Below are 23,034 nucleotides of genomic sequence, written 5' to 3'. Positions count from 1 at the left end.
ATAATTTCCAGCAGCTTCCAAAGAACATTGATGAGTCTGATGGGCCAATAGCTACCCACATCAAGTGGGTTTTTGCCAGGTTTGAGCACTGGTATGATGGTGCTCTCCCGTCAGTGCGATGGAAAGATGCCATCACACCAGATCCGGTTGAAGATCACGAGGAGATGTTACTTGTAGTCAGACGAGAGATGTTTAATCATCTGACTGTGGATCCGGTCTGGCCCAGGAGCTGTGTCGGGACACTGTGCAAGGGCACTGAGGAGCTCCCACTCTGTAATTGGGGCGTTATAGGGTTCACTGTGGCGTGTAGTGAACGAGAGGACTTTCTCTTCCGTCTGCTGTTTGAGAGTGTGAAAGGCTTGAGGGGGGGGGGGGGGGGTAATTCTTCGATGCAGAGGCCCAAGCATAGCTCTCAGAAAAGTGCTCAACAATCCTGTTTGTGTCGGTAGGTAACACGTCATTTATGTTAACACCAGGAACACCTGTTGGGGTCTGGTACCCAAAAACTCGTTTGATTTTTGCCCAGACTTGGGAAGATGACATATGGCACCCAATGGTCGACACGTACCTCTCCCCACACTCCTGTTTCCGCCTTTTGATAACCTGGCGAACGTGGGCTCAGACCTGTTCAAAGGCTATGGGGTGCTCCGGAGAAGGGTGCCACTTATGCTGCTATAGAGCTCGCCAACACTCCTCAATTGCCTCAACGACTTCCGGCAACCACCAAGGCACTTCGCCGGGAGCGCCCTAAAGAATGAGGGACCCCGTTTTCGCTGCAGAAACGATTGTTGTAGTTACCTGCTCAACCACCACATTGATGTTACCTTGGGGGGGGGGGGGGGGGGGGGGGGGAGATTCAGTGGTGACAGCAGAGGTGAAAGTTTCCCAGTCCACCTTGTTTAAAGCCCGTGTGGGCATGTGTCCGTGGGCCTGACGCCAGAGCAGTGACAGGAAGATGGGGAAGTGGTCTCTACCACACAGGTCATCATGTGCTCTACAGTGGATAGATGGGAGAAGGTCAGGACTGCAAACCGAGAGATCAGTGGCCGAATATGTGCCTTGTGCCACACTGAAATGTGTGGCGGCCCCAGTATTTAGGAGGCAGAGGTTGAGTTGTGACAGTATAATTTCAACATCTCTGCCTCGGCCAGTAAGGACGGTGTCACCCCACAAGGGGTTATGAGCATTAAAATCTCCCAAAAGTAGGAAAGGTTTAGGGAGTTGATCAATCAGTGCAGCCAATGCGTTCAGGGGTACTGCACCATCTGGAGGAAGGTATACATTGCAGACAGTTATTTCCTGCGTCGTCCTTATCCTGACAGCCACAGCTTCAAGAGGGGTTTGAAGGGTGGCACAGGTTCACTGCATACTGAGTTCAGGACATAGACACAAACTCCACCTGACACTCTATTATAGTCGCTATGGTTCCTGTAATATCCCTTATAGCCACAGAGGGCAGGGATCCGCATTGCCGGGAACCAGGGCAATGCAGAAAGCAGGTGTAAAGCTTAACAGTTGCCATAGCTCAGCCAGGTGGTGGAAAAAACCGCCGCAATTCAACTGGAGGATGACGTCATCATGAAGGTGGGAAGGCATGAAGCGCGCAAGGAGGCAGATTATGCTTCAGGATCACCTGCTGCCTGCAACTGAGTATTTGTAGCCATTTCTGTGGTGGATGGTGTATATGACCCGGGACAACCGGGAAATCCAGGAAAAACCCGGGAATTTTTCGAAATTCCAGGAATTTTTCATTGTTTTAGCTTTCAGTTAAATTTTTGCAATTTTGACTGCTGAATTGATTCTCTAGCAAAGAATGTTATTGTAACCTGCTACTGGAGAATGATACTGCAGCAATAAAATATAAACGAGAGGGAAAAAAAATAAAACTTTAGTGGCAAAGGAAATGTGCAATTTACAACAACAAAACACCGTGCACGCACAAGCGTCTGCAAATAGCAAAAATATTTCAAAGGCCGTAGGGCACAGACTAATTCTTCATAACAATAAACTGCTTGCTATGAGCATGATGTCACAACTGTTCACATTAGGTTCGTTTGACCAATTGCCAGCGGTCTGTTGCACATGTGCATTTGACTCGCGTATAAGCAGTACCTTCTCCCGCTACTTGAAGTTTGGCTGTTAGCTGTATCGGTAGTAGCAGCAAGCAGCCAGATGCAAACAAGAAAAATTTTTCTCCGGCGCCCTAGCTGCCAGATTCACGCTTGCACAGAGTTGTCTGAGTTGTAGTGGGGAGGGGGTTAACCTCCACGTGACCCGTGTGTACGTTAAGTGATTTCGCTGCTTCTCTTCGTGTACAGCTCCCACGTCATGTGAAAACAAACGGATTTCTGTGGCCGGGAGCTATCAAGTGAATTAAAATACATTCACATAATTACGGAGGGTAAAAATATATTATTAATTTGTTTTCTGATTTGATTTTATTTCCAAGTTAGTAGCAGTCAAGCATTAATCGCCTTGCAGAACAGTGAAGTTATTTTTGCAAGTTTTTCTAAAGAAATTTGGCTTTATTAATCTTTCCGCTGAGGCAATCATTTTATTTGAAACGAAGTGTTTCATTTTACAGTATTGCCTAGTTCCAACTGTTCGCTGAATTTCAAGTGCACGTCATCACCTTCTTCCATATATGGCATTATGCCATAATAAAGAACCTAAAATGAGATCGCAGAGTACTGGTACTCCAAGAAAATTTACATCCCAAAAACCACACTGTAAAGCTTAATATCAGATGGGACCTGCTTCATTGTGAATCTGGAAAAAGCCAATTTGCACTTCAAGCCAAATTATGCATTTTAGTGTGGTTTACGAAATTCTGATGCTCTTTGGAGTATCCTCTGATGCCCTGTTTCTTTTATGGTGTAATGTAAGCTCTGTTAGTGCTTTATACACACGAACATGCGGGCTTCCTACACCACTACAGTTGCACACGCACAATAATGTCTGTTTCCTGGCGCTCTCTGGCAACTGGTAAATCGAACCTATTTCTAACAGTCTCCGGATAGTATTGCGAACGGTGGTTATAAAAGTGTTACTTTCAAAGAAAATTTCTTTTTACGCAACATGAATTTTGTTACGTGTGAGAAAGTGGGATGGATATCTAAATCACAGAGCATTCGAAACTGAACAGTTTGAGGACCAGCCACTTACAAGAATTTCGAGCCGAGACATATATGTCAGAATTTTAAATTTACTGGCACATTCGTGTTATGTATCTTAAAGTATAACATGCGCAAAAAAAAATCAATATTACATGTGAAAGATTAGCTTCTGTTCTAGCGTGTTAATCTTAGAGACCAAAATTATATGTGAAAACTTAGCTTTTGTTGTAGATGTACGGTACTGTGTACATTAATGTAAACCGTTAACTTTTCCTCATGCGTGTTTGCGCTATGTAACCAGAGATCTTGCTATTGGCTTACTATAACAGGTGTCCTATGTTTTGAATAGCTGCTGTCATCGGCTGGCGAAATCTCGTGGCTTGAGATATGACTCGCTCACAGAAGGACATCACAACCTCAGTTTCAACGCTCCGGAACTAACGCGCAGTGTTTGGTGCAATTCGAATTTATACTTTCATAATACGAAAATATGCAGCGTATATGTTGCTGCAAATCAAAGGTCTTTCCAAAACTTCTCTCCTTTTTTTAATTAAAAGTCTCTACAAAACTTCTCTGCCCCGTCTTTTCTTTTTTTTCCGGGAAGTTCTACGCGATTGTATAAAACGTTAACCATTCAAAGGATTGATAAGTTTTACAGTTCCGAGGAAAAATCTACGGTCACTTAGCACAGAAAAAGTGTATTTTCGCCCGGGAAAAAGCATATTTTTTAAACAAGATATCCGGGAGAAATCCGGGAAATTTTTTTCCTTGTCCCCGTATACACCCTGATGAGGCATGAGTGAGATCCACATCCACAAGGGACGCTAAGATCTCCATGCCTCCTCAGATGCAGAATTGATAGGGAGTGGTGGTGTTGGAGCCACCAGAGGGTCCTCTTTCTAAGCAGACTTCTTAATTTGCTTGCTCTCTCGCTTCTCTTTAGAGGCTTGCTGGGAAGATTTCTCCAAAGCAGCTTCAGGCATGGAGGAAGACCATGAAGCTCTTCGTCCAGCAGCTTTTGGCTCCTTGAGCCACTGGCAAGTGTCAGCTGTGGCATTAGTGGATACCTGTGAAGAGCGGGACCCAAGGGACCCCTTCTGCACAAGAGAAGCCGGAGGAGGCTGTTGCTTCTCTGGTAGAGAGGAGAGGAGAGGACCGATGTCCCCTGCCTTTGGGAAGGGCCTTGCTCCCAAAGTAGGTGCTTTGGGAGCAATAGAGGAAGATTTGCCCCCCTACCACCAAGGGGGCAGATGTATTCTGGTGGCCCAGAGGGTCCACTGTTCATGGCACAGAGTGAGGAACCAGTGGCACTTGGGACGGCGACAGTAATGTAGCTGCAGAATATGTTGACGTTGACTGAATGGGGTGTAATCTTTCGAATTTATGTTTATCCTCTGTGTAAGTCAACCAGTCCAGGGTCTTGTATTCCATAACTTTCCGCTCCTTTTGGAGTACGGGGCAGTCTGGCGAGCAGGGGGAGTAGTCCTCTCCACAGTTGATGCGAGTGTGGGTGGTGCACATGGAGTATCTATCTGCAATGGACGTCCACAGTCTTGACATGTGGCCCTGGATGTGCAGCGGGAAGATGTGCCTGAACTTCCGTCACTTAAAGCACCGCCTGGGGGGAAGGACGTATGGTTTAACATCACAGCGGTAAACCATCACCTTGACATTTTCAGGCAATGAATCACACTCAAAGGCCAAGATGAAGGCACCGGTAGCAACCCTGTTGTCTTTGGGTCTCCTGTAAATGCGCCGGATGAAATGAACACTCCATCGTTCTAAATTGGTGCAGAGCTTGTCGTCAGACTGCAAGAGGAGGTCACGGTGGGAAATAATCCCCTGGACCATGTTGAGGATTTTATGGGGAGTGACAGAAACAGGAAGATCACATAGCTTGTCACAGGCGAGTAACGCTCGGGACTGGGCTGGGGATGCTGTCTGAATCAAGACTACACTGTTTCGCATCTTGGACAGCGCTGTCACTTCTCCAAACTTATCCTCAAGATGTTCAGCAAAAAAACTGAGGCTTCATCAGTAAAAAAAAGTCACCATCGGTTCTACTACAGAATAGAAACTGAGGCGAATATGGCTCTCTCCATTCTGTAGCCCTACATTCCTCCCATGGTGCAGCGAGGGAGGGAAACTATTTAGGGTTATACCTGTCGGTGTTGTATTCTATCTTGCCCTCCTTAGAGACTGCTGGTCTCGTACAGTCACCAGCAAGAGATGGCTTAGTCCGCTTCACTGTGGGGCATCCGCTGTGATGCCACCCACTCCGATCAGGGGCTCTCCCCACGGACGTCACCCAGCCGCAGCAAAGGCCAACTGGCATGATGGCCATTGCCGGGAGTTCTGATCCCCCAGGAAGACAGTCATGTACTCCTTGGCATATATGGGGAGTTTACAGCTCAGGCATCAGTAATGTGATCCCTGTGTTGTCAGGGGGCTACCACCAAATGGGTACATGACGGCCCCACCACAATGGACTGGGTACCATGCTCGATATTGGGTGCAGAGAGATCCAATATTGTCATGGAGGCGAAAGAGGACAGGAGACAACAGAAGATGATGTCATATCCGGGAAAGTGTCCTTACCCATATGGCCTGTACTTCTGTAGAATTTTGAAAGTGGCAGGTCAAACCATAGAATGGGACCTGAACTCACAATCAAGCTACAGTATTGTAAGGTGCTTAAAAATGTTATTAGGGAAACAAAGAGTATGTGGTGTGCAAATAGAATAGCTAATTCACAGGATAAAATTAAAACCATATGGTCAGTTGTGAAGCAAGTTTCTGGTCAGCAGCACAAGGTAGACAATATAATGTCAGTTCACAGTAAAAATGTTTCTGTTACTTATAAATCAGATACATGTACATTATTTAACAACCATTTTCTGAGCATTGCTGGTGAATTAAAAAAAAATTGGTTTTTATGGGGAATCATATAACTTTCTTGGCAAATGCCTTTCCGAGATTAATGTCTGAAATACTCCTCTGTGATACAGACAAGAGGGAGATTGAGTCAAAAATTAAATCATTGAAGACTAAGGACTCTGATGGTAATGATGGAGTGTTTAGCAGAATATTAAAGTACCGTGCTGCACATGTTAGCCATGTATTTAGCCATATTTGTTATTTTTCCTTTAGGAATGGTCAGTTTCCTGAGCGATTAAAGTACTCATTAGTAAAGCCGCTTTATAGAAAGGGATAATGTAGACAATTTTAGACCTATTTGTATGCCATCAGTGTTCGAAAAAGTTATTGAAAAGACTGTGTATGTAAGTATAATTGATCGTTTTATATCACACGATTTGCTATCAAATGTACAGTTCGGCTTTAGAAGTCGTTTAACAACTGAAAATGCTATATTCTCTTTTCTCTGTGAGGTACTGGATGGGCTAAACAAAAGGTTTCGAATGCTTGGCATATTTTTTGATTTAACTAAGGCATTTGATTGTGTTGATCACAAAATATTGCTCCAGAAGTTGGACCATTACAGAATACGGGGCGTAGCTCACAATTGGTTCACTTCTTACTTTAGCAACAGGCAGCAAAAGGTCATTATTCACAATGTTGATAACGGCTGTGATGTGGGGTCTGAGAGCGGTACTGTCAAGTGAGGGATGCCCCAGGGATCAGTGTTGGGGCCACTCCTGTCCCTTATTTATATAAATGATACACCCTCTAGTATTACGGGTAACTCTAAAATATTTCTGTTTGCTGATGACACTAGCTTGGTAGTAAAGGATGTTGTGTCCAACAATGGCCCCGTTTCAAATAGAGCACTTCATGACCTAAGTTCATGGCTTGTAAAAAATAAACTAACGGTAAATCACAGTAAGACTCATTTTTTTTACAGTTTCTAACACACAATTCAACAAAACCTGATGTTTTAATTTCACAGAACAGGCATATGATCAGTGAAACTGGACAGTTCAAATTTCTAGGTGTTCAGATAGATAGTAAGCTATCGTGGAAAGCTCACATTCAGGATCTTGTTCAGACTTAATACTGCAATTTTTACTATTCAAACCATATCAGGAGTGAGTGATCGTTCGAGACGAAAATTAGTCTAATTTGCTTATTTTCATTCACTTATGTCATATGGTATTGTATTTTGGGGTAACTCTTCCCATTCTAAAAGGATATTTTTGGCTCAGAAACGGGCGGTTCAGGTAATAAGTGGTTTGAGTTCACGAACCTCTTGTCGACCTCTGTTCGTGAGTCTGGGTATTTTGACATTGGTCTCTGAATATGTATATTCCTTATTGTCATTTCTTGTTACCAATATTATTTTATTGCCAAGAATAAGGAGCTTTCACTGGGTTAATACTCGGCAAAAATCAAACCTGCATTTGGATCAGACTTCCTTAACTCTTGTGCAAAAAGGTGTGCAGTATACTGCTGTATCCATTTTCAATAAGCTGCCTCTCAAATTCGAAAATCTTAACAGTAATCCATGTGCTTTCAAATCGAAACTGAAGAGTTTTCTCATGGGTCACTCCTTCTATTCTGTCGAAGAGTTCCTTGAAAAATTAAGCTGATTCTTATTGTATTGCAGATAGCGTTTACTTAAACTTATGGACTGACTTTTTCCAGGTTCATGAACATTTATTTTTATCTGTTATTACTTCTATGTTGTAATTTAATTTCATGTACTGACATATTCTATGACCTTAGAGATTTGCTCCTCAGTTTGGTCCTACAGAACTCATAGGACCGAAGAGCACTTCATGACCTAAGTTCATGTCTCCTGCCAAAGGGCAGGAATACCTTGGGCCTATTCTAATCCCCGGACCTGCAGGTGGGATATGTATGCTGATTCTATGGTTGTGGCGCCATCATGCGGTTGGCTCCTGACAAAAAGGTGCGTCAACACATACTACAGTGTGAGAATCCAGCTTTTGCCAAAGTGTTAAATATTGCTCAATCTTTTGAGGTATCTCATGCTGCTGGTGATCAGACTGAGGCTTGATGCAACATCACCGCAGCGGTTCCTGTTCCTGGCCATTGAGCATTTGTCAGTGCTCAGGTGGTGCAAACATAGCTTCTTCACTGCACAGGACTGCTGTGTGTCCCACAATAACCACAGCAATGGCAGCACTTTGTGCTCTCATCTTGCCCATACTGTTTAGTGCGAGATGACAGAACCACAGGCCCTTAAGCACTGGGTGACTTGAAATAACGATCGGAAAAAAGGGCATATTGTGTCCGAGTCATTCCCAGCCCCTTCCTGTGGACATTGACATCTATCTTAGTTGTGTGTCTCCAGTGGTTATAACTCAGACCAAACCGTTTACTGAAGTATGAGTGATGGACAATGTGCTCAGCCTAAAGGTGGATACAGGTGCAGCCGTAACTACTGAACTCAAAAATTTATGTGGTTTTGTCTCTGGTTACTTGACATTTGGTGAGTTACAACAAGCACCATACTCCAGTTTTGGGGCAGTTTGTGGCTCCAATTACGTATAAATATCTGGCTCATTCCTTGACTTTTTCGGTAGTGGATGATGCTCATACCATAAATTTGTTCAGTTTGTATACTTTCAGTGCTTTTGGTTTTTCCATTTCAGATACAGTGTACCTGGTTTCTGACAAGGTCCCTAACCAGCAGTTAGATTCTCTGTGTTCCAAGTTTATCAGATGGGTTAAGTTGTGCCACTAATTTTGTGGCCCACATTACACTGAAACCTACAGCGTAACTGCGCTTTCTCCATACGCACCCTATTCCGATAGTTTTGTGTGATTAAGTGAAATCTGAATCAGGCAGGATGGTGTTCTTGGAGGTTATACAGAATGTTGCATCGAGCGAGTGGTCTAAACGCTCAATTTATCATTGACACCCACCCTTTGCCCTGTCCAGATGAGTTATTGGCTTAACTCTCTGGGGACAAGTTTTTTCCAAAACTGATATATTTGAAGCCTACTTACAGGTTCCATCGGATGAGAACACTAAATGGCTCCTTGTGATTAACACACCCTTTGGGTTGTACCAGTATCAGCGCCTCCCATTTAGTGTGACTAGCATCCTGGCGATTTTTCAGCATTTTTTGGAAAAACTGACAATGTCCGTTCAGGGGTTTACCAACATCATCGTGACGGGTGCATCCACAGAATTGCATTTACATAACCTATGCTCATTGTTCACGGTCTTACATACTGCAAAGTTGAAATGAAACTTTTTTCAGCCAGGCATTGTGTATTTGGGTTTTGAGGTTTCTAAGGATGGTGGTAAGCCTTTATGTCATCTTGTCGTGGTCACAGTTCTCCCCTAAAATGTCAAAGAACTCAAAGTGTTTTGAGGTTAAATTGCTTAATATCACATTTATTCCGGGTGTGGCTGCGTTGACCTATCCCATCTACAAGGTGCTCCACAAGAACTTTCTTTTTTAGTGGAAGCTGGTTATACTCTGTCCCTTGTTTGGCTGCTTTCCATCCTGGCCACCACCTGGTTTTGGTTACAGGCACCTCTCAGTATGGACTCATGGCCATTCTCTCACATCAATATGGGGCTGGTTCCCAATGCCTGATAGCTGATGCATCAAAAATACTAAACTCCGTTCAGCAGCATTACTCTAAAGTTGAAAAGGAAGTGCTTGTTATCATCTACGCTCTCAATAAGTTTCATATGTTCTTGTATGGGTCTAAGTTCCAGCTCATTACTGACCACAAGCACTTGGTTTCATTGTTTAATCCTCCTGCTTTATTGCCTCATAAAGCAGCACATCGCCTCCAGTGTTAGACCTCGTTTCTGCCTCACTGCAACTATGAAATACATTTTCGGCCTACTGCACACCATGCCAATGCTTATGTGCAATCTCGGCTTCCGAGTGGACCATATCCTACTTCTAATCAGGAAGAAATCCATTGTTTTCACTTAGTTATATAGATGCAACATACAGTGGAAGGGTTTCCTGTTACAGGCTCCTGGATCGCAGCTGCTGTCACTGCCAATACAGTTTTGTGTTACATTGTTCACCTCGTTCAGCATGGTTGGCCAGACAGGCCTTCAGGCAGGGCTTCTGATCCTTTTTTTAACTATTTTGCCCACCATCACTGCCTTTCAGTATTTGACGGCGTTGTTCTCCTAGCTACAGATGGGCTGTCACCTAGGGTTGTGATCCTGGCCATGTGCTTTAGCTCAATCGTGGAATTTGGGTAGGTGTCACATACCATGTCATTGGTCTTTCAGCCCAGCATTGATGGTGACAGTGTACATCTTGTCACAGCCTTCTCTCAGTTTGCTGCCCAACAGCAGTGCTGCAGGCGATGCTCTCTCTGCAGCCCACCCCACAGCATCCACAAGGTACCCATCTGTGTTGATTTTGTTGGACCCTTCCTAAATTCTTCCTGGTTGCTGGCAGTCAACACTTTCTCTAAATTTCCTTACACTATTCTCTGTCCTTTGACATCAGGTGCAACTATAATTCAGCCCCCCTTCAATTTTTTTCTATTGAAGGATTGCCTTGTACACTTGTGACTGCTCCTCCTATACACCCCCAATCTAATGGTGAGGTGGAATGTCTCGTCCGCAGACTCCTCCACGGATGGTGCCGCGACACAATTCTCGAGTTCTTACAGGTTCACGCTGATGGAGGATTGGAGTCTGGCCAAGATGCTCCTTGGTCGAAGCCATGCACCCCTCCTGGAGTACAGCCAAGATGCTCCTTGGTCGACAGCCATGCACCCTCCTGGAGTCCAGCCAAGATGCTCCTTGGTAGACAGCCATGCACCTTCCTGTACCTGCTCATGCTGCCCCACCAACGCCTGATGGCACAGCCCTCATCACTGTTCGCTGTTGGTTCCAAAATCTGGGTTTGAGGGTTTGGCCACCAACAGAAGTGGATTCAGGCCACAGTCCACAGCTGCTGCCCCTGTATGATCAGTGGCACACCACCATGACCATCTGTGTCCTTGCACCATGGCTACGGTTGCAGATCTGCCTTGTGCCTCCTCCCTCAGCACCTGCCCTGGCCTCACAGGGCATCTCTGCTGCAGGGGAGGGCCTGCCCTCCTAGTGGATGTCACTACCTCCTGCCTCTCCTTCTGGGTCCAGGTACTGAAGCCTGCTTCTGGACCTTCCCATGAGGATTCATTGCCGCTGGCTATTCCATCACCAGTGCCTTCACCATCAGCACAGTTCCATCATGTCGAAGAATGAGACGTCAAGATGCTACCAGTGCCTTTGTAACTGATTACGGTACTACACGGGGGAGCAGCCGCCACGTGTGTCCATGGCCGCCCCACTTCTCATCCTACTCATCTGTTCTGGTCCAGAATATTCTTCTGCTTCCACTGTCATTGTCTGAGGCATTCACCACAGATGCTGTGAACGTTTCAACATTCGCCCCAATGCCCACATTGGCTGAGCACCCATTCCACAAGGTGAAAGGGTGCTATAACCTTGTATGTAATAGGACACTGGTGCTCTACACTTTGAATATTGTGCTAACGGGCTTGGCCACCACCAGAGGCTACCTGCAGTGGGCCACATGATTTGTGCACAAGGCACGGCATCCGCCACGCCATCTACCAGAGCCCTCCTCTTTACAAGCTCAGTGCAACAGGCACTCACCCTCATATTACGTTCATACTTATTGTCAGCAACTGCTTGTACCAGTACCTGGATTGTTTCTATGTTTGTGCCTATGTTGTCAATTATTGTTCACTTGCATGTGGAAAAAGAATAAACTTTGCTTCATTGTGTCTTACAGTACAAAACACTTAAAACACACTTCTTTGCAATGAACACTTTGTTCCTACTAGTAGTCAGATTATTATTACATATGACATCAGAAAATGAAATTATGCAAAATAAACTCATTTTGTGATGCTTTTATCACCAAAATCAGCAACTACACTTAGAGCAAATATTGCTGAACTCAAACATTTGAGAAGATTTATAGCACATGATTTCCAATTCAGGTTCTGGTTAATATGCACATCCAGGAAATTTGAACAGTTTTAAATATTTTCTTACACCAGGCTACATTGTTATTGATGATTACCATAATCAATCTTGCCGTGTAGAGAATTATTATTGTTCAGTGCATTTAACATCAGGGTTATCAGTGCCCTTCCAAATACTATATCAGATAAATGTCCTCAATGTAAATAAAATGCAGAAATACCAAAAGCCAGAGAAGATCACATTTATTAGCAGACACAGCCATTCTTAACAGTCCAAAGTTAACACTGTCTGTATCACAAGACAATACTGTTAAAATATTATTACCAGACCGGAAAAGTCATGATAAAGTAAGTCCATAAATGGTGGTTGGCTGATCACTTACAGAGACCACCATTTTCTGCAAATCCAAAAATATCCTGCATATTGCCTTAGGTAGAAGGTCAGACAAATTAAAAAATCTTAAAACTCGTGCCATATTCATCCCATTGTCACTGAAAATTAAAGGGAGGGCTGCCAATAAGCCAGCTTCAGTACTTCTCATGATATAAACTACACTCAGTTAAAATGTGGCAAACTATAATCATTATGCCACATGCATTACATCTGAGAAGGAAGCCACACATCAGGGAGAGCTGTGTGCTGTTCAAATATATGTTATTAGACTTCATCACTTCTAACTGGCTGTAAGGAGATGTGATATGACCTTTTAGTCCCTTTTGTTGATTTCAACATGTTATTCATAACACCTTGCCACTCTTCCTCTCATAGATGCATTATGGACCTTCTTGGCAGTGACATTACAGCACAAAGAGGGGTAGGATATTGGACTACATTTGGTAGGGTGCAGGCCCCATTGGCTGCAGTATCATCTAAGTCATTCCCAGGTGACCAGGTTAAAGCGAAATGACACCTTCTTACCCTGTCCATCTACTGGATACAGTGCTGGATGGTCTACAGAGCAATGAGTGATTTTGAATGGATCAGGGATTTCAACCCCTGATCACATCACATCAAATCCACAGATTTTAGAGTAGCATATACTTCAGCATGAAATACATTAAACTCACTGGGCCGAGAGATTCTGAGGACAGGACACGATTGGCAGAAATGACATTACAACTAGTAGTGTGCTGCTGTTTGGACACATCAGTATAAACTACCTTAAAATTACATTGTGCTCATTTAAAACTGTAATAAAAATATGTTCTTAGAAACATAGTCTGGAGCGAATAGTTTACTGCAGTTTTGTCGAGTCTAAAATTATACTGGGTTTCAACAACATCCAGGGCAGTGCTTAGCTACAGTCGTGCGTCTGTATGTTTATTCATGATACACCTAGAGTCATTAATTGCCACTTTGCTTATATAGCAGTGATTTTTGTAAAATTTCAAGGTTGCACACATATTAATAGTTCCAGAAAAATCCAGTGATGTCGGAAGCAACTTTAGCTCGAATTTTTAAATATGATGGTTGCACTGAGTCACCACAGAGCGTGCAACCATGTCTAGACGAGAGCGTATGAAACTCATAAATTTGCAGCAAGGATGATCTGTCTGCACCAAACACTTTGTGATGCCAAGTGCTGTAAGGGCTCTTATTTTCAATTCCCTTAAATCTGAGAGCCAAGTCAGTATTATGTCAACTATGAGACACAGCAACCTCACAGAGTCAATAAAACAGTACCCTACAACTTCAGATGCGAGTTAAAAACAGAATGATCACAATTAAACCTTAATATACACAGTTTCTCAGGGGAGAAATTAAAACCTGCTGTAGCAGACCATTCTTCTAATTTCTTTAGTGTCAACTGTAATCGATGAGAAGATAATGTGGGACTAGAAGTGAAACTGCAAATGCAAAAATCATTCACAAACAAGGATCACTTCACAGGACTCCTCAATTCGAACAAAGACATGTTTAACAGGCTTCCTGAGGAATAGCTTTAACTTGAGAGCTCTTTCGAAGACAGCATTCCTGATTCTATCCCTACATTAAATTTCGACAAGAAAGGACCACAGAAAGATGTGAAGATGACCTACGAAATCCCCATTTGTATAACTAACAGATGACACTTGTGTCCACACTGTACAGAACTGAATGACCTGTGTTTTTTTCTAAATTAAGTGACAAAACATTTACTGTGGATCAATCAATAATACTTTTGAACATTTTGTTTATTACTTGTTGTGTTGCTGAAGCTTAATTATGATGCTTCCGTCACTAGCAACAGGCACTATTTCTTATTTAACAGTGTAAAATAGGCCATTTGTATACAGCAAGAACAAGAATGGTCCCAGAGTTGAACCCTGTGGATAGTCAGAAGTTATTTACCCCCATTTGGAAGACTCATCAGAGTTGCATGATCTATCTAACATGCTCCTTGCTTCCTGTAGTTAAACATGAAGTGATATTGCACAGCCAAATGCCTAAGACAGAACAGAAAGAAATCAGTACAAAAGACTTGCAGGAAGGCTGCTTCTCAGAGAATCAGACTTATTACTCCGTGTACTGAACTGTTTGTTGTTGAAGATTTACTTCATAAGATGGCCCATGCATAGCCCAGCACTGCCATCTTGAAGAATTAAATCGTTGTCTTTGTCACTAGTGTAAGGTATTCCTTTCACAGATGGTAGCAATTACTGGCTTATAACCAATTTAAACACTGTTGTTATCAAGTTCAGTATTAGATTAGACATTCTCTAGTAGAGATTAGTTTTCCATGGAATTGCAGCCCAATACACATACCAACAATATCTCTGTAAACCGCTACTCCTCTACTAAGCATCAGAGTGGTATGTCCATGATACAGTCTCTTTTTCAAACAGACAAAATTCATGAAGCCTTCTGTATTCACAGATTCATGTTCTTGTGTTACATTTATCAACTGTTATTACATTTGTTGTATGTAACTGATTATACTATATTTTTCCCAATTAAGAGTGGAAATCACTCAATTCTTTGAAAAACGTTGAAAGTGCATTTTGTTGCTGTCTCGAATAGGATTAATTATAAAACTTTTATCACAGTGAAAAGGTCATTAACATGCAAGGGGCAATCCATATTGATTTACACTCACTAACAACCCCTATGCCTTGACAGACACATCCTCTTTCTCAACATAGCCTCCATTAAACTGCACACACTTGCACCACCAATGTGGTAATTTATGTACGCCCTTCTCAAAGCACAATTTTGGGGTCTCTTTCTCTCTCTCTCTCTCTCTCTCTCTCTCTCTCTCTCTCTCTCTCTGCAGGACAGGTGCTCATGGTTCTTGGACGTATGCGAAATGTCTGGGCAAAGGTTTTTTTTTTTTTTTTTTTTTTTTTTTCCAGACCCATATAGTTGGTAATTGGAAGCGACCAAGTCAGGAAAATAGAGTGGATGGCAATACCTGGAACTCCATGTAAGCAGTAGTAGCTGTGGTTGTCCGAATATTATGGGGACAGCAGCTGTCATTCTGCAACAGCAATCCTTTGCTCAGTCTCCTGGATGTTTGTTTTGAATTGCATGGTGCAACCTCAGAAGTGTCTCTACATATGCCATGCTGTGATAGTGGTCCCTGGTTCCAGCCAGTGAATGAGGAGGATTCCACCTGTGTCCCAAAAGACTGATAGGGATTTAGTCTCTGCCTCATGGTAGCGGAGCCAAGTATCATTGTGTCACGTGTTTGGACATGAAATGTACTAGATCATAGCTATGGTGTTGAAGGAGATTGCTGCATATGTCCTTGCGTTGTTGCGTTTGTGCTGCATTCAGGAATTTAGGCACCCACCTGGCAGACACCTTCCCAAGATTAAGGTGTTTGTGAACTATGTGGTGCTGAGTGCTTCTGGTAAGTCCTGTGGCCAGCTCCAGTTCTGTAAATGTGGTGCACTTATTCACCTGAATAGGCTTTTCCATTTATGAAATGTTGACTGGTGTTACCACAGTCTCTTTCCTCCCAGAAATGATTCCTTTCTCCGTTGATGGGCAGTCACTTTTCCATCCATCCACCCAGCTGCTCAGTTTTTCGGGACAGGGCACTCTGTCCACACACTGCCATCAATTGCCTGTGAACTTCCACTGTTAACACCCTCCTTCCACAGAAAGCATGTATGCCGCACCATGTTGGTGGGAATAAATAAAATGTAAATCAATATGGGATCCCAATCGTATATAAGGAATACAAGAGGATCCAAAACTGAATCCTATGGCACGCCATCCGTAATTTCTCCCCATGCAGGAATTACTTTTTCTCTTTCCAACACTGTCTGAGTTGCTCAGAAACCTCTCTGCAAGCCGTTTCTTGAGTGTTATCCAAAGCATTATAAGCTGATTTCATTAATTTTAAGCTTTTTTGAGAGAGAATCATGATTTACACCTTCAGACCAGTCTTATCACTTACATTTTTGTTAATCATTTTCAGCGACTGTTTTTGAAGAATGCCAATGTGAAGAAATGAATAGCACACTGTTGTGTTAAAAATTGTTTTTTAGCATAACTGGTATGCTATTTCTTCCTATCAGAAATCTTGTTCCATTCACACTGGCACATATAATTCCTTTGTTTCTTTGGATCACATTCAAATTTCATAAAATGGTTTTTGAAAAGTTGCTAGTGGTTCTACCCCATACCAGAGCAAAAATAGTCACATTACACTCCAGAGAGATCGGATCATGTTCAATGGGGTTGCAGCCCTATGCTGTCCTCAGATTAGGGCTGAAATGCCGAGGAGGTGGAAGCAGTGTCAAATGTTGTCAAGAAGGTCATCCTGTTGCTCATCATACTGCACTCTGTCATTTTTGACAGCAAAATGTGTGAGAATCAATGCCCCAAGGTAAGAGGTGGTTTCACTGATGCTCTTTATGCCACCCCTGAGGCCTTTTCATGTCGATTCTGAGCAGTGTTGTGTCTGAAATTTTTCCCTCGGCCACCTATACAAAAACTGCATGAATTCAATGCTGGTTGTCATGGTTCTGACCTCTATCATAGAGACAGTAAAAGAAGGGTGAAACATGGGTAGGACAGGGTGTGACAACCTACCTATTGTGTGACACATCCACTGTGGCATTTGGCAGAATTTTGGTGCAATTCGGTGCCGCTGTGACACCATTAACCCACCTTAAAGCTTACATGAACTTCTGAGCTGTGGCTTTTTTTGCCACATTTGTTGACACCTTGCTGTTTAAAGCGTCACTGAGCCTGAGTGTAAGGATTTCAAGAAAGTGATTCTGTAATTTTGTTGCACAGTATATTCAGAAAATAACATCGGTCCCTATCATACTTCCCTTGGGCACCCCTGATGATACTCTGATGAACACACACTGCCAAGGACAACATACTGTGTTCCGTTAGTTAAGAAGTCTTCGAGCTACAAACTTATCTGGAACCTACTCCATATGCTCATACCTTCATTAACAGTCTGTAGAATGGCACCATGTCAAACGCTTTTTGGAAATATAGGAATATGGAATCCGCCTGTTGCTCTTCATCGATGGTTTGCAATCATACAGTATATCATATACTCTATCTTCTCATGTTTTGCTTCTGACTTTGGCATTTATCACTGCACCATTGTTTCAGAATAAAATTATCATAGTTGCATAAGTAGGAAATTTATTTTGTTTTACCAGTTTCAGCATATTACTCTGTTATCTTCAGAAACATACTACTGGTTTAGCAGATGTCAGTATCTGCTTTACAGAAGCATAATTTCATGATGTGATGAATACTGTATGTGACTATTATAAACACAGATGATAGTGTGCAGTGAATGACTCAAATTTATGTCCATACTTTACTATGTATAAGAGACAGTCAAATGAAAATGAGACATATGGAAAAAGTAAGTAAACTGTTATTATTTCAAAAGTAATTTCTTTAACTTTTAATAGATGTTAGACACTATGGTCAATGCTTCATGAAAAAATGTTTGCAGTTGCCTGCAGAACAATGATTGTACCAAGGTGTGCACTTCATCTGAAACACTGCACGGAGGATGTGTAAGGGCTTCCCAGTGAAACTTCTGCACCATACTCTAAACAACCTTGGCAATACGTCGTTCTTCCCACATGTTGCACAGGCTTTTAACTACACTGCATATTCTTGGCTGTGAATCACTTAAACATCCTCCATACAGCCCAGTTCTCTCTTCCATGCCATTTCCATAGTTTTGGAGCCCTGAAGAAAGACTTTCATGGCTGTTGACTTGCTTTGAAAGAGGGGCATGCCTGGGTACAATCATGGTTCTTAAGAAACTGCAAACATTTTTCCATGAAAGTGCTGACCGTCTAGAATGTGTTGACAATTATGGTGATTACTTTTGAAACAATAAACAATTTACTTACTTTTTTCCATCTGTCTCATTTTCATTTGACTGCTGCTTAATTATCACATACACTTTGTATTTTTTCAGCATATCATGGCATTCTGCCTCTGAATAATATACTGATATCTGCTACTATATAAAAAACCCTTAGAAATGTTCTGAATGTAACCACATGTACAAATTAATTTGCCATATGAACGTAAAATGAGTTGTTCCACATCATTACAATTTATTGTGCAAAATGATCCACGGAACATGAAACTAACTGACTAACCAACCAACTAATATCAAGCCATTGAAGATGACCGATTAATCTGTTGAAGCCAGTAAAGCAAAACAAATTTCCTAACTGTGCAACTGATGACTGAACTTGATTCTAACATACATACCACAGTTGCTGAGAAAATAACAGTTCACAGTAACTTGCTCTCTGTCCCACTTTTGAAATTACTTTCAAGTTTAATGTTTCAATACACTATTAAGACTTATTTTTACTCAGTTGTATTTTTCACTAGACTTTTTTTTCAGAAATGGTACAATGTGGGCTTAGCACCCAATTCCTACAATAGGTATCTATAAACGCTTTTAACACTTCTGAACACATTTTCATTCCCTCTCCCTTCACACTACCCAAATCACTGTTTGTGTTACAAACAATTTTTTTCTTCAGGTTTGTACTTTTTCACAATCTGCGAAAGATGCAGAGTTAAAATTTGAGAAGTTTCACCTGCAAGGATGAAAATTCAAAGCCAACTGAATTCCCTCCTTCTGACTGAAATATCTTACTACAATCTGAACAAGTTTTACTCCACTTTTATTTGAGCTCTCCATCATTACTGTTACATAATTAATGTTTTTGAAGGATTGAATGCAACACCTCACCAAATATAAATGGAGAAGTAATGTTAACAATAACTGCCTCAGGTTTGGTTCCAACAAATGAAAATTTTGACTCTCATAACTTTTTAACCAAGTTTTTATGTGCAGTTTGGCATTTTGCTATCAAATTTATGTCTACGAGTGTGGTATGAAAATGTAGTCTCTCTAGCAGTACACTCGTCATCACAGTTCCCATTCTTGACTTAAAAAAAAAAAAAAAAAAACTTGTCTGGTGCAGTAGTAGTATTAACAGCACACCTATATTTAGCTGTTTTCATATGGTCCTTAATATCACCCTTTCCTTTATGTGCATCAGAAATCTCTTCAGTACATAGTGTGCAATAAACATCTTCATTGTTACTGTCATTACACTATTTAAAAAATTTACATATCTGTTGCAAGTTAACACTGAACACACACTTCCTTTTGCCCATTGCTTAATACAAGACAAAAAACGAATAGAGATAAAAATGATCAAAAATATTTAGACAAGTTACTTCACTTATGAAAACACACACATTGCCCCTGTTGCGTTGCCAAATAACTAACAGTTAGCATAAAATTGTGGCAGAAATGGAGGCCACATCTCCCCACCAACATCAGCACATGCTCTATGGTTGGATGAGTGGGACAGCCATAAGAGAATGTTTAAAAAGACATGTTGAACATATAGGGCTAAAATTTAAAAAAGAAATCCTCCTCAGTCATAGAATTCTCAAATCCTGGACACTTTTGCAACCCCAGACAGCACTAAAAAAAAACCAGGCCACTCTGGGCTAATCCCAGATGTATGGTAACCATATTCCAGACTCGGCAGACCAAAAATCCTTATCTTCTTTCTGTTTCACTTCACTAACCCCTACTGCATCTAGATTGAGTCCTTCCACTTCATCTTACAGTTTTCTAGCTTTCCTATCAGAGTCAGACTTCTAACATTCCACACTCCTGCTCGTACCCTTTTGTTGTTTTTCAGTCTTTTGCTCATTGTCATCTCCCTTTGGTAGTCTCCTCCCAGAATGGAGATTAGAGATACTGCCACACTTTTCCATTTACAAGCACCATGTTCAGTGGATACACAATTACTGTCTATAATGGAGTGGTTTCATTTGTACTTAGTGTGTTTGTAATGCTCAGATACCAATAAGCCAAGTAACAATAAGCCAAGTTGGTTATCTCAGCTGCCTTTTCACTCTGACAACACTAACTTCTTTCCAAGTCTCAAATATATAAATGACTGCTATGTACATAAGAAGCAAACAGATTGCAGTGCAACTGGTTTGTGTGTGTGTGTGTTGTCTACAGCACTACTGTGGCAGTTACATGCTCAGCTTTCCATGTTAATCATTTCTTTTATCCAAGAAGTTGCTGCTGTCTTTACTTGATAGATATAGAGTAAGCAGTCAGCAGTAGGCGATAGTCTTTTCAGTGATACATCTACACAAAAAGTGTGGTTACTTTAATACTTTCATCTGCATCTGCTATCCTCAGTTTCTTACATTCCTTTGATAATTCATTGCAAATAGTTAATAGTTCCATAGGAAAGTCTCTGCTATAACTTAGCATTCAACTTTTGGTTATTCTGAACTAATGTACCCTCACGGGTCAAAACACAAAAATTTCAGAAATTAAAGTAATGGACAGATGGCGGTTTTGTGGACCCTAATCATTCGCCTTTAATTTTCTAAAATTAAAGTTTTTGTTCAATCTTTGAGTGAATCAAGCATTCCAGGGATATAAAACTTTTATATGCATTAGTCGTTGTCATATACTTTTAATAATATACAAGCAAGGGAATAATTTTTGTCATACAAAAAATAATTAAATAACTTTAGTTGTGTTTGCTGACAACTGATTTTCTTATAATTGCTTCTATATTGCGTGTACCTACAATAAGCATCCAGTTAAAATACATTTATATTGCATCTAATCATTAATCATTAAATGCCTTTAAGACTGCTGCCATTGCAATTAGGAGGGGAATGGCCATTCATATTTGCATATAAAGATTATTTAATGAAGCTTCTTCCAAACGCACCTATTCTATCGACGATTCATATGACCAATAAATCACCAACCATATTACATTGCACTGTGATATTTACTGTATAAGTCTTGGAACCCGTTAGCATTTGCCGGAATGTCCGAGACGTTTTTCTCGACTATTTCACCCTACATTTCCCACCTATGCACATTCGCGTATGACAGCATTCAATTATGTGGAAGGATGCTGAAGTTCGCTCACAGTAACACGTTTGGCCTCCCATAACTGAAAAAAATTGCCTAAAATCTATGTAGTTAACGTTATGTGTAGTCATTCATCTACCTGGGGAGAATTAGTTAGTTCAATGTGTTTACCGCCTTTTGACAGTTAACATGATCGAACTGGCAGCATAAATTTTTATGCTTAGAAAACTTTTAAGAATCACGAACATGACATCCTTCCCTTGACCTTTACAGCGTCTAATATGAAAGAAATCACTCTAAGATATTAATTTGGGAGGTGTGCAGCAATATCAAATACTGTTTGGTGACTATATAATCGTGTCCATCCACATACAGTTGCACCCATTCGCTACATTTCATTGCTGTTAATGAATACGAAGATGTAGTTTCTACGTTTACCTTCTCACGCGGCTCATCGTTCTTGTTCGGACTCGTTCACTTCCACACGGAACACCAATATTTAAGCATTGTAATCTGCACTATCAGCCTGACATACGAACAGCCCCTCCCTCCAGATTTGTAAACAGCAGACCAAAATAAAATTCATGCGCACTTGCTTTCAGCTACTGGAGCTTACTTCGGATGACAGTGCCGAACGATTACGAAGGCAAGCGAAGCTCCGAGGGACAGATGACGTAAACTGCAGTTGCAGTCGCCAAGAAAACTTAATATGACTTGACGTGAGTGATTGATTATTACGTGATGCTACCGAGATACTGATTTGACAGTACAGCTCACAGAAGATAACAGCTTGACTTTACTTTTATTAATAACGGCTAATCTTTCTGACCGAGATGATTGCGTAACTAAAATTGCGAAGTCATTTGTACCGAATTTACAGTCATAACAATCTGCTGCTAATGCTAATGACTAAATAGCGACCGAGCGAGGTGGTGCAGTGGTTAGCACACTGTACTCGCATTAGGGACGACGACGACGACGGTTTAAACCTGCGTCCGGCCATCCTGATTTTGGTTTTCCGTGATTTCCCTAAATCGCTTCAGGTAAATGCCGGGATGGTTCGGTTACTTTAAAAATGTCCGGCCGCCTACCTTCCCCATCCTTCCCTAACCCGATGGGGCCGATGACCTCGCTGTTTGGTCCCCTAACCCGAATTAGCCAACCAAGTAAATAGCGCCCACTGTTGTTTGTATATGTTTGTCTTTTATCCATCCGTAAGCATTTCCATGTCGTCCTTTCGTATATGTGTTCATTATAATTGGTATTCGGCATCGGTATGACAAGATATACTTCTCAGGAAGATGCAACTGTTTGAACCATCTTTCTGTGGTATTTCTGAAGGCATTAAAGGTCACAACTGCGTACTTATTGCGCTTATCACTGCAAACGAACTTAACCTATTGTTTGCCCTGTGCTAATTTACTAGCGATTAACAATGCCTCTATGACAAAGAGGAATATGTTTCTTCAAGAATGACTAAACAAAACAAATTATGTTAAGGGATAGATGAACAAAACACATCTTTTGTCTTCTGAAAAGCAGTCATTTTCCATTCGCCAGCAAAGACTTTCCGACAGACATGTGGCTTCATGTCCCATGGATCATTTGCACGATAAATCGTAACGGTGTGGAAT

The 23,034-nt window shown here is 41.7% G+C and overlaps 1 protein-coding gene across 1 annotated transcript in view; it reads right to left on the bottom strand.

The window, feature by feature from the left end:
- LOC124556737 (sulfide:quinone oxidoreductase, mitochondrial) overlaps positions 1-22,034 on the bottom strand; it is a 101,206-nt gene extending 79,172 nt beyond the window's left edge. The window contains exon 1 of the mRNA XM_047130736.1: positions 21,839-22,034. Coding sequence (XP_046986692.1) covers positions 21,839-21,855 — 17 coding nt within the window. The 5' untranslated portion in view covers positions 21,856-22,034. The remainder of the gene's footprint in view (positions 1-21,838) is intronic.
- Positions 22,035-23,034: the final 1,000 nt, after the last annotated feature.

Source organism: Schistocerca americana, chromosome X (assembly GCF_021461395.2).
Source record: "Schistocerca americana isolate TAMUIC-IGC-003095 chromosome X, iqSchAmer2.1, whole genome shotgun sequence".
NCBI classification, from domain to species: domain Eukaryota; kingdom Metazoa; phylum Arthropoda; class Insecta; order Orthoptera; family Acrididae; genus Schistocerca; species Schistocerca americana.
The sequence above is the reverse complement of the archived record's forward strand: the minus strand, read 5'-3'. Positions and strand labels throughout refer to the sequence as shown.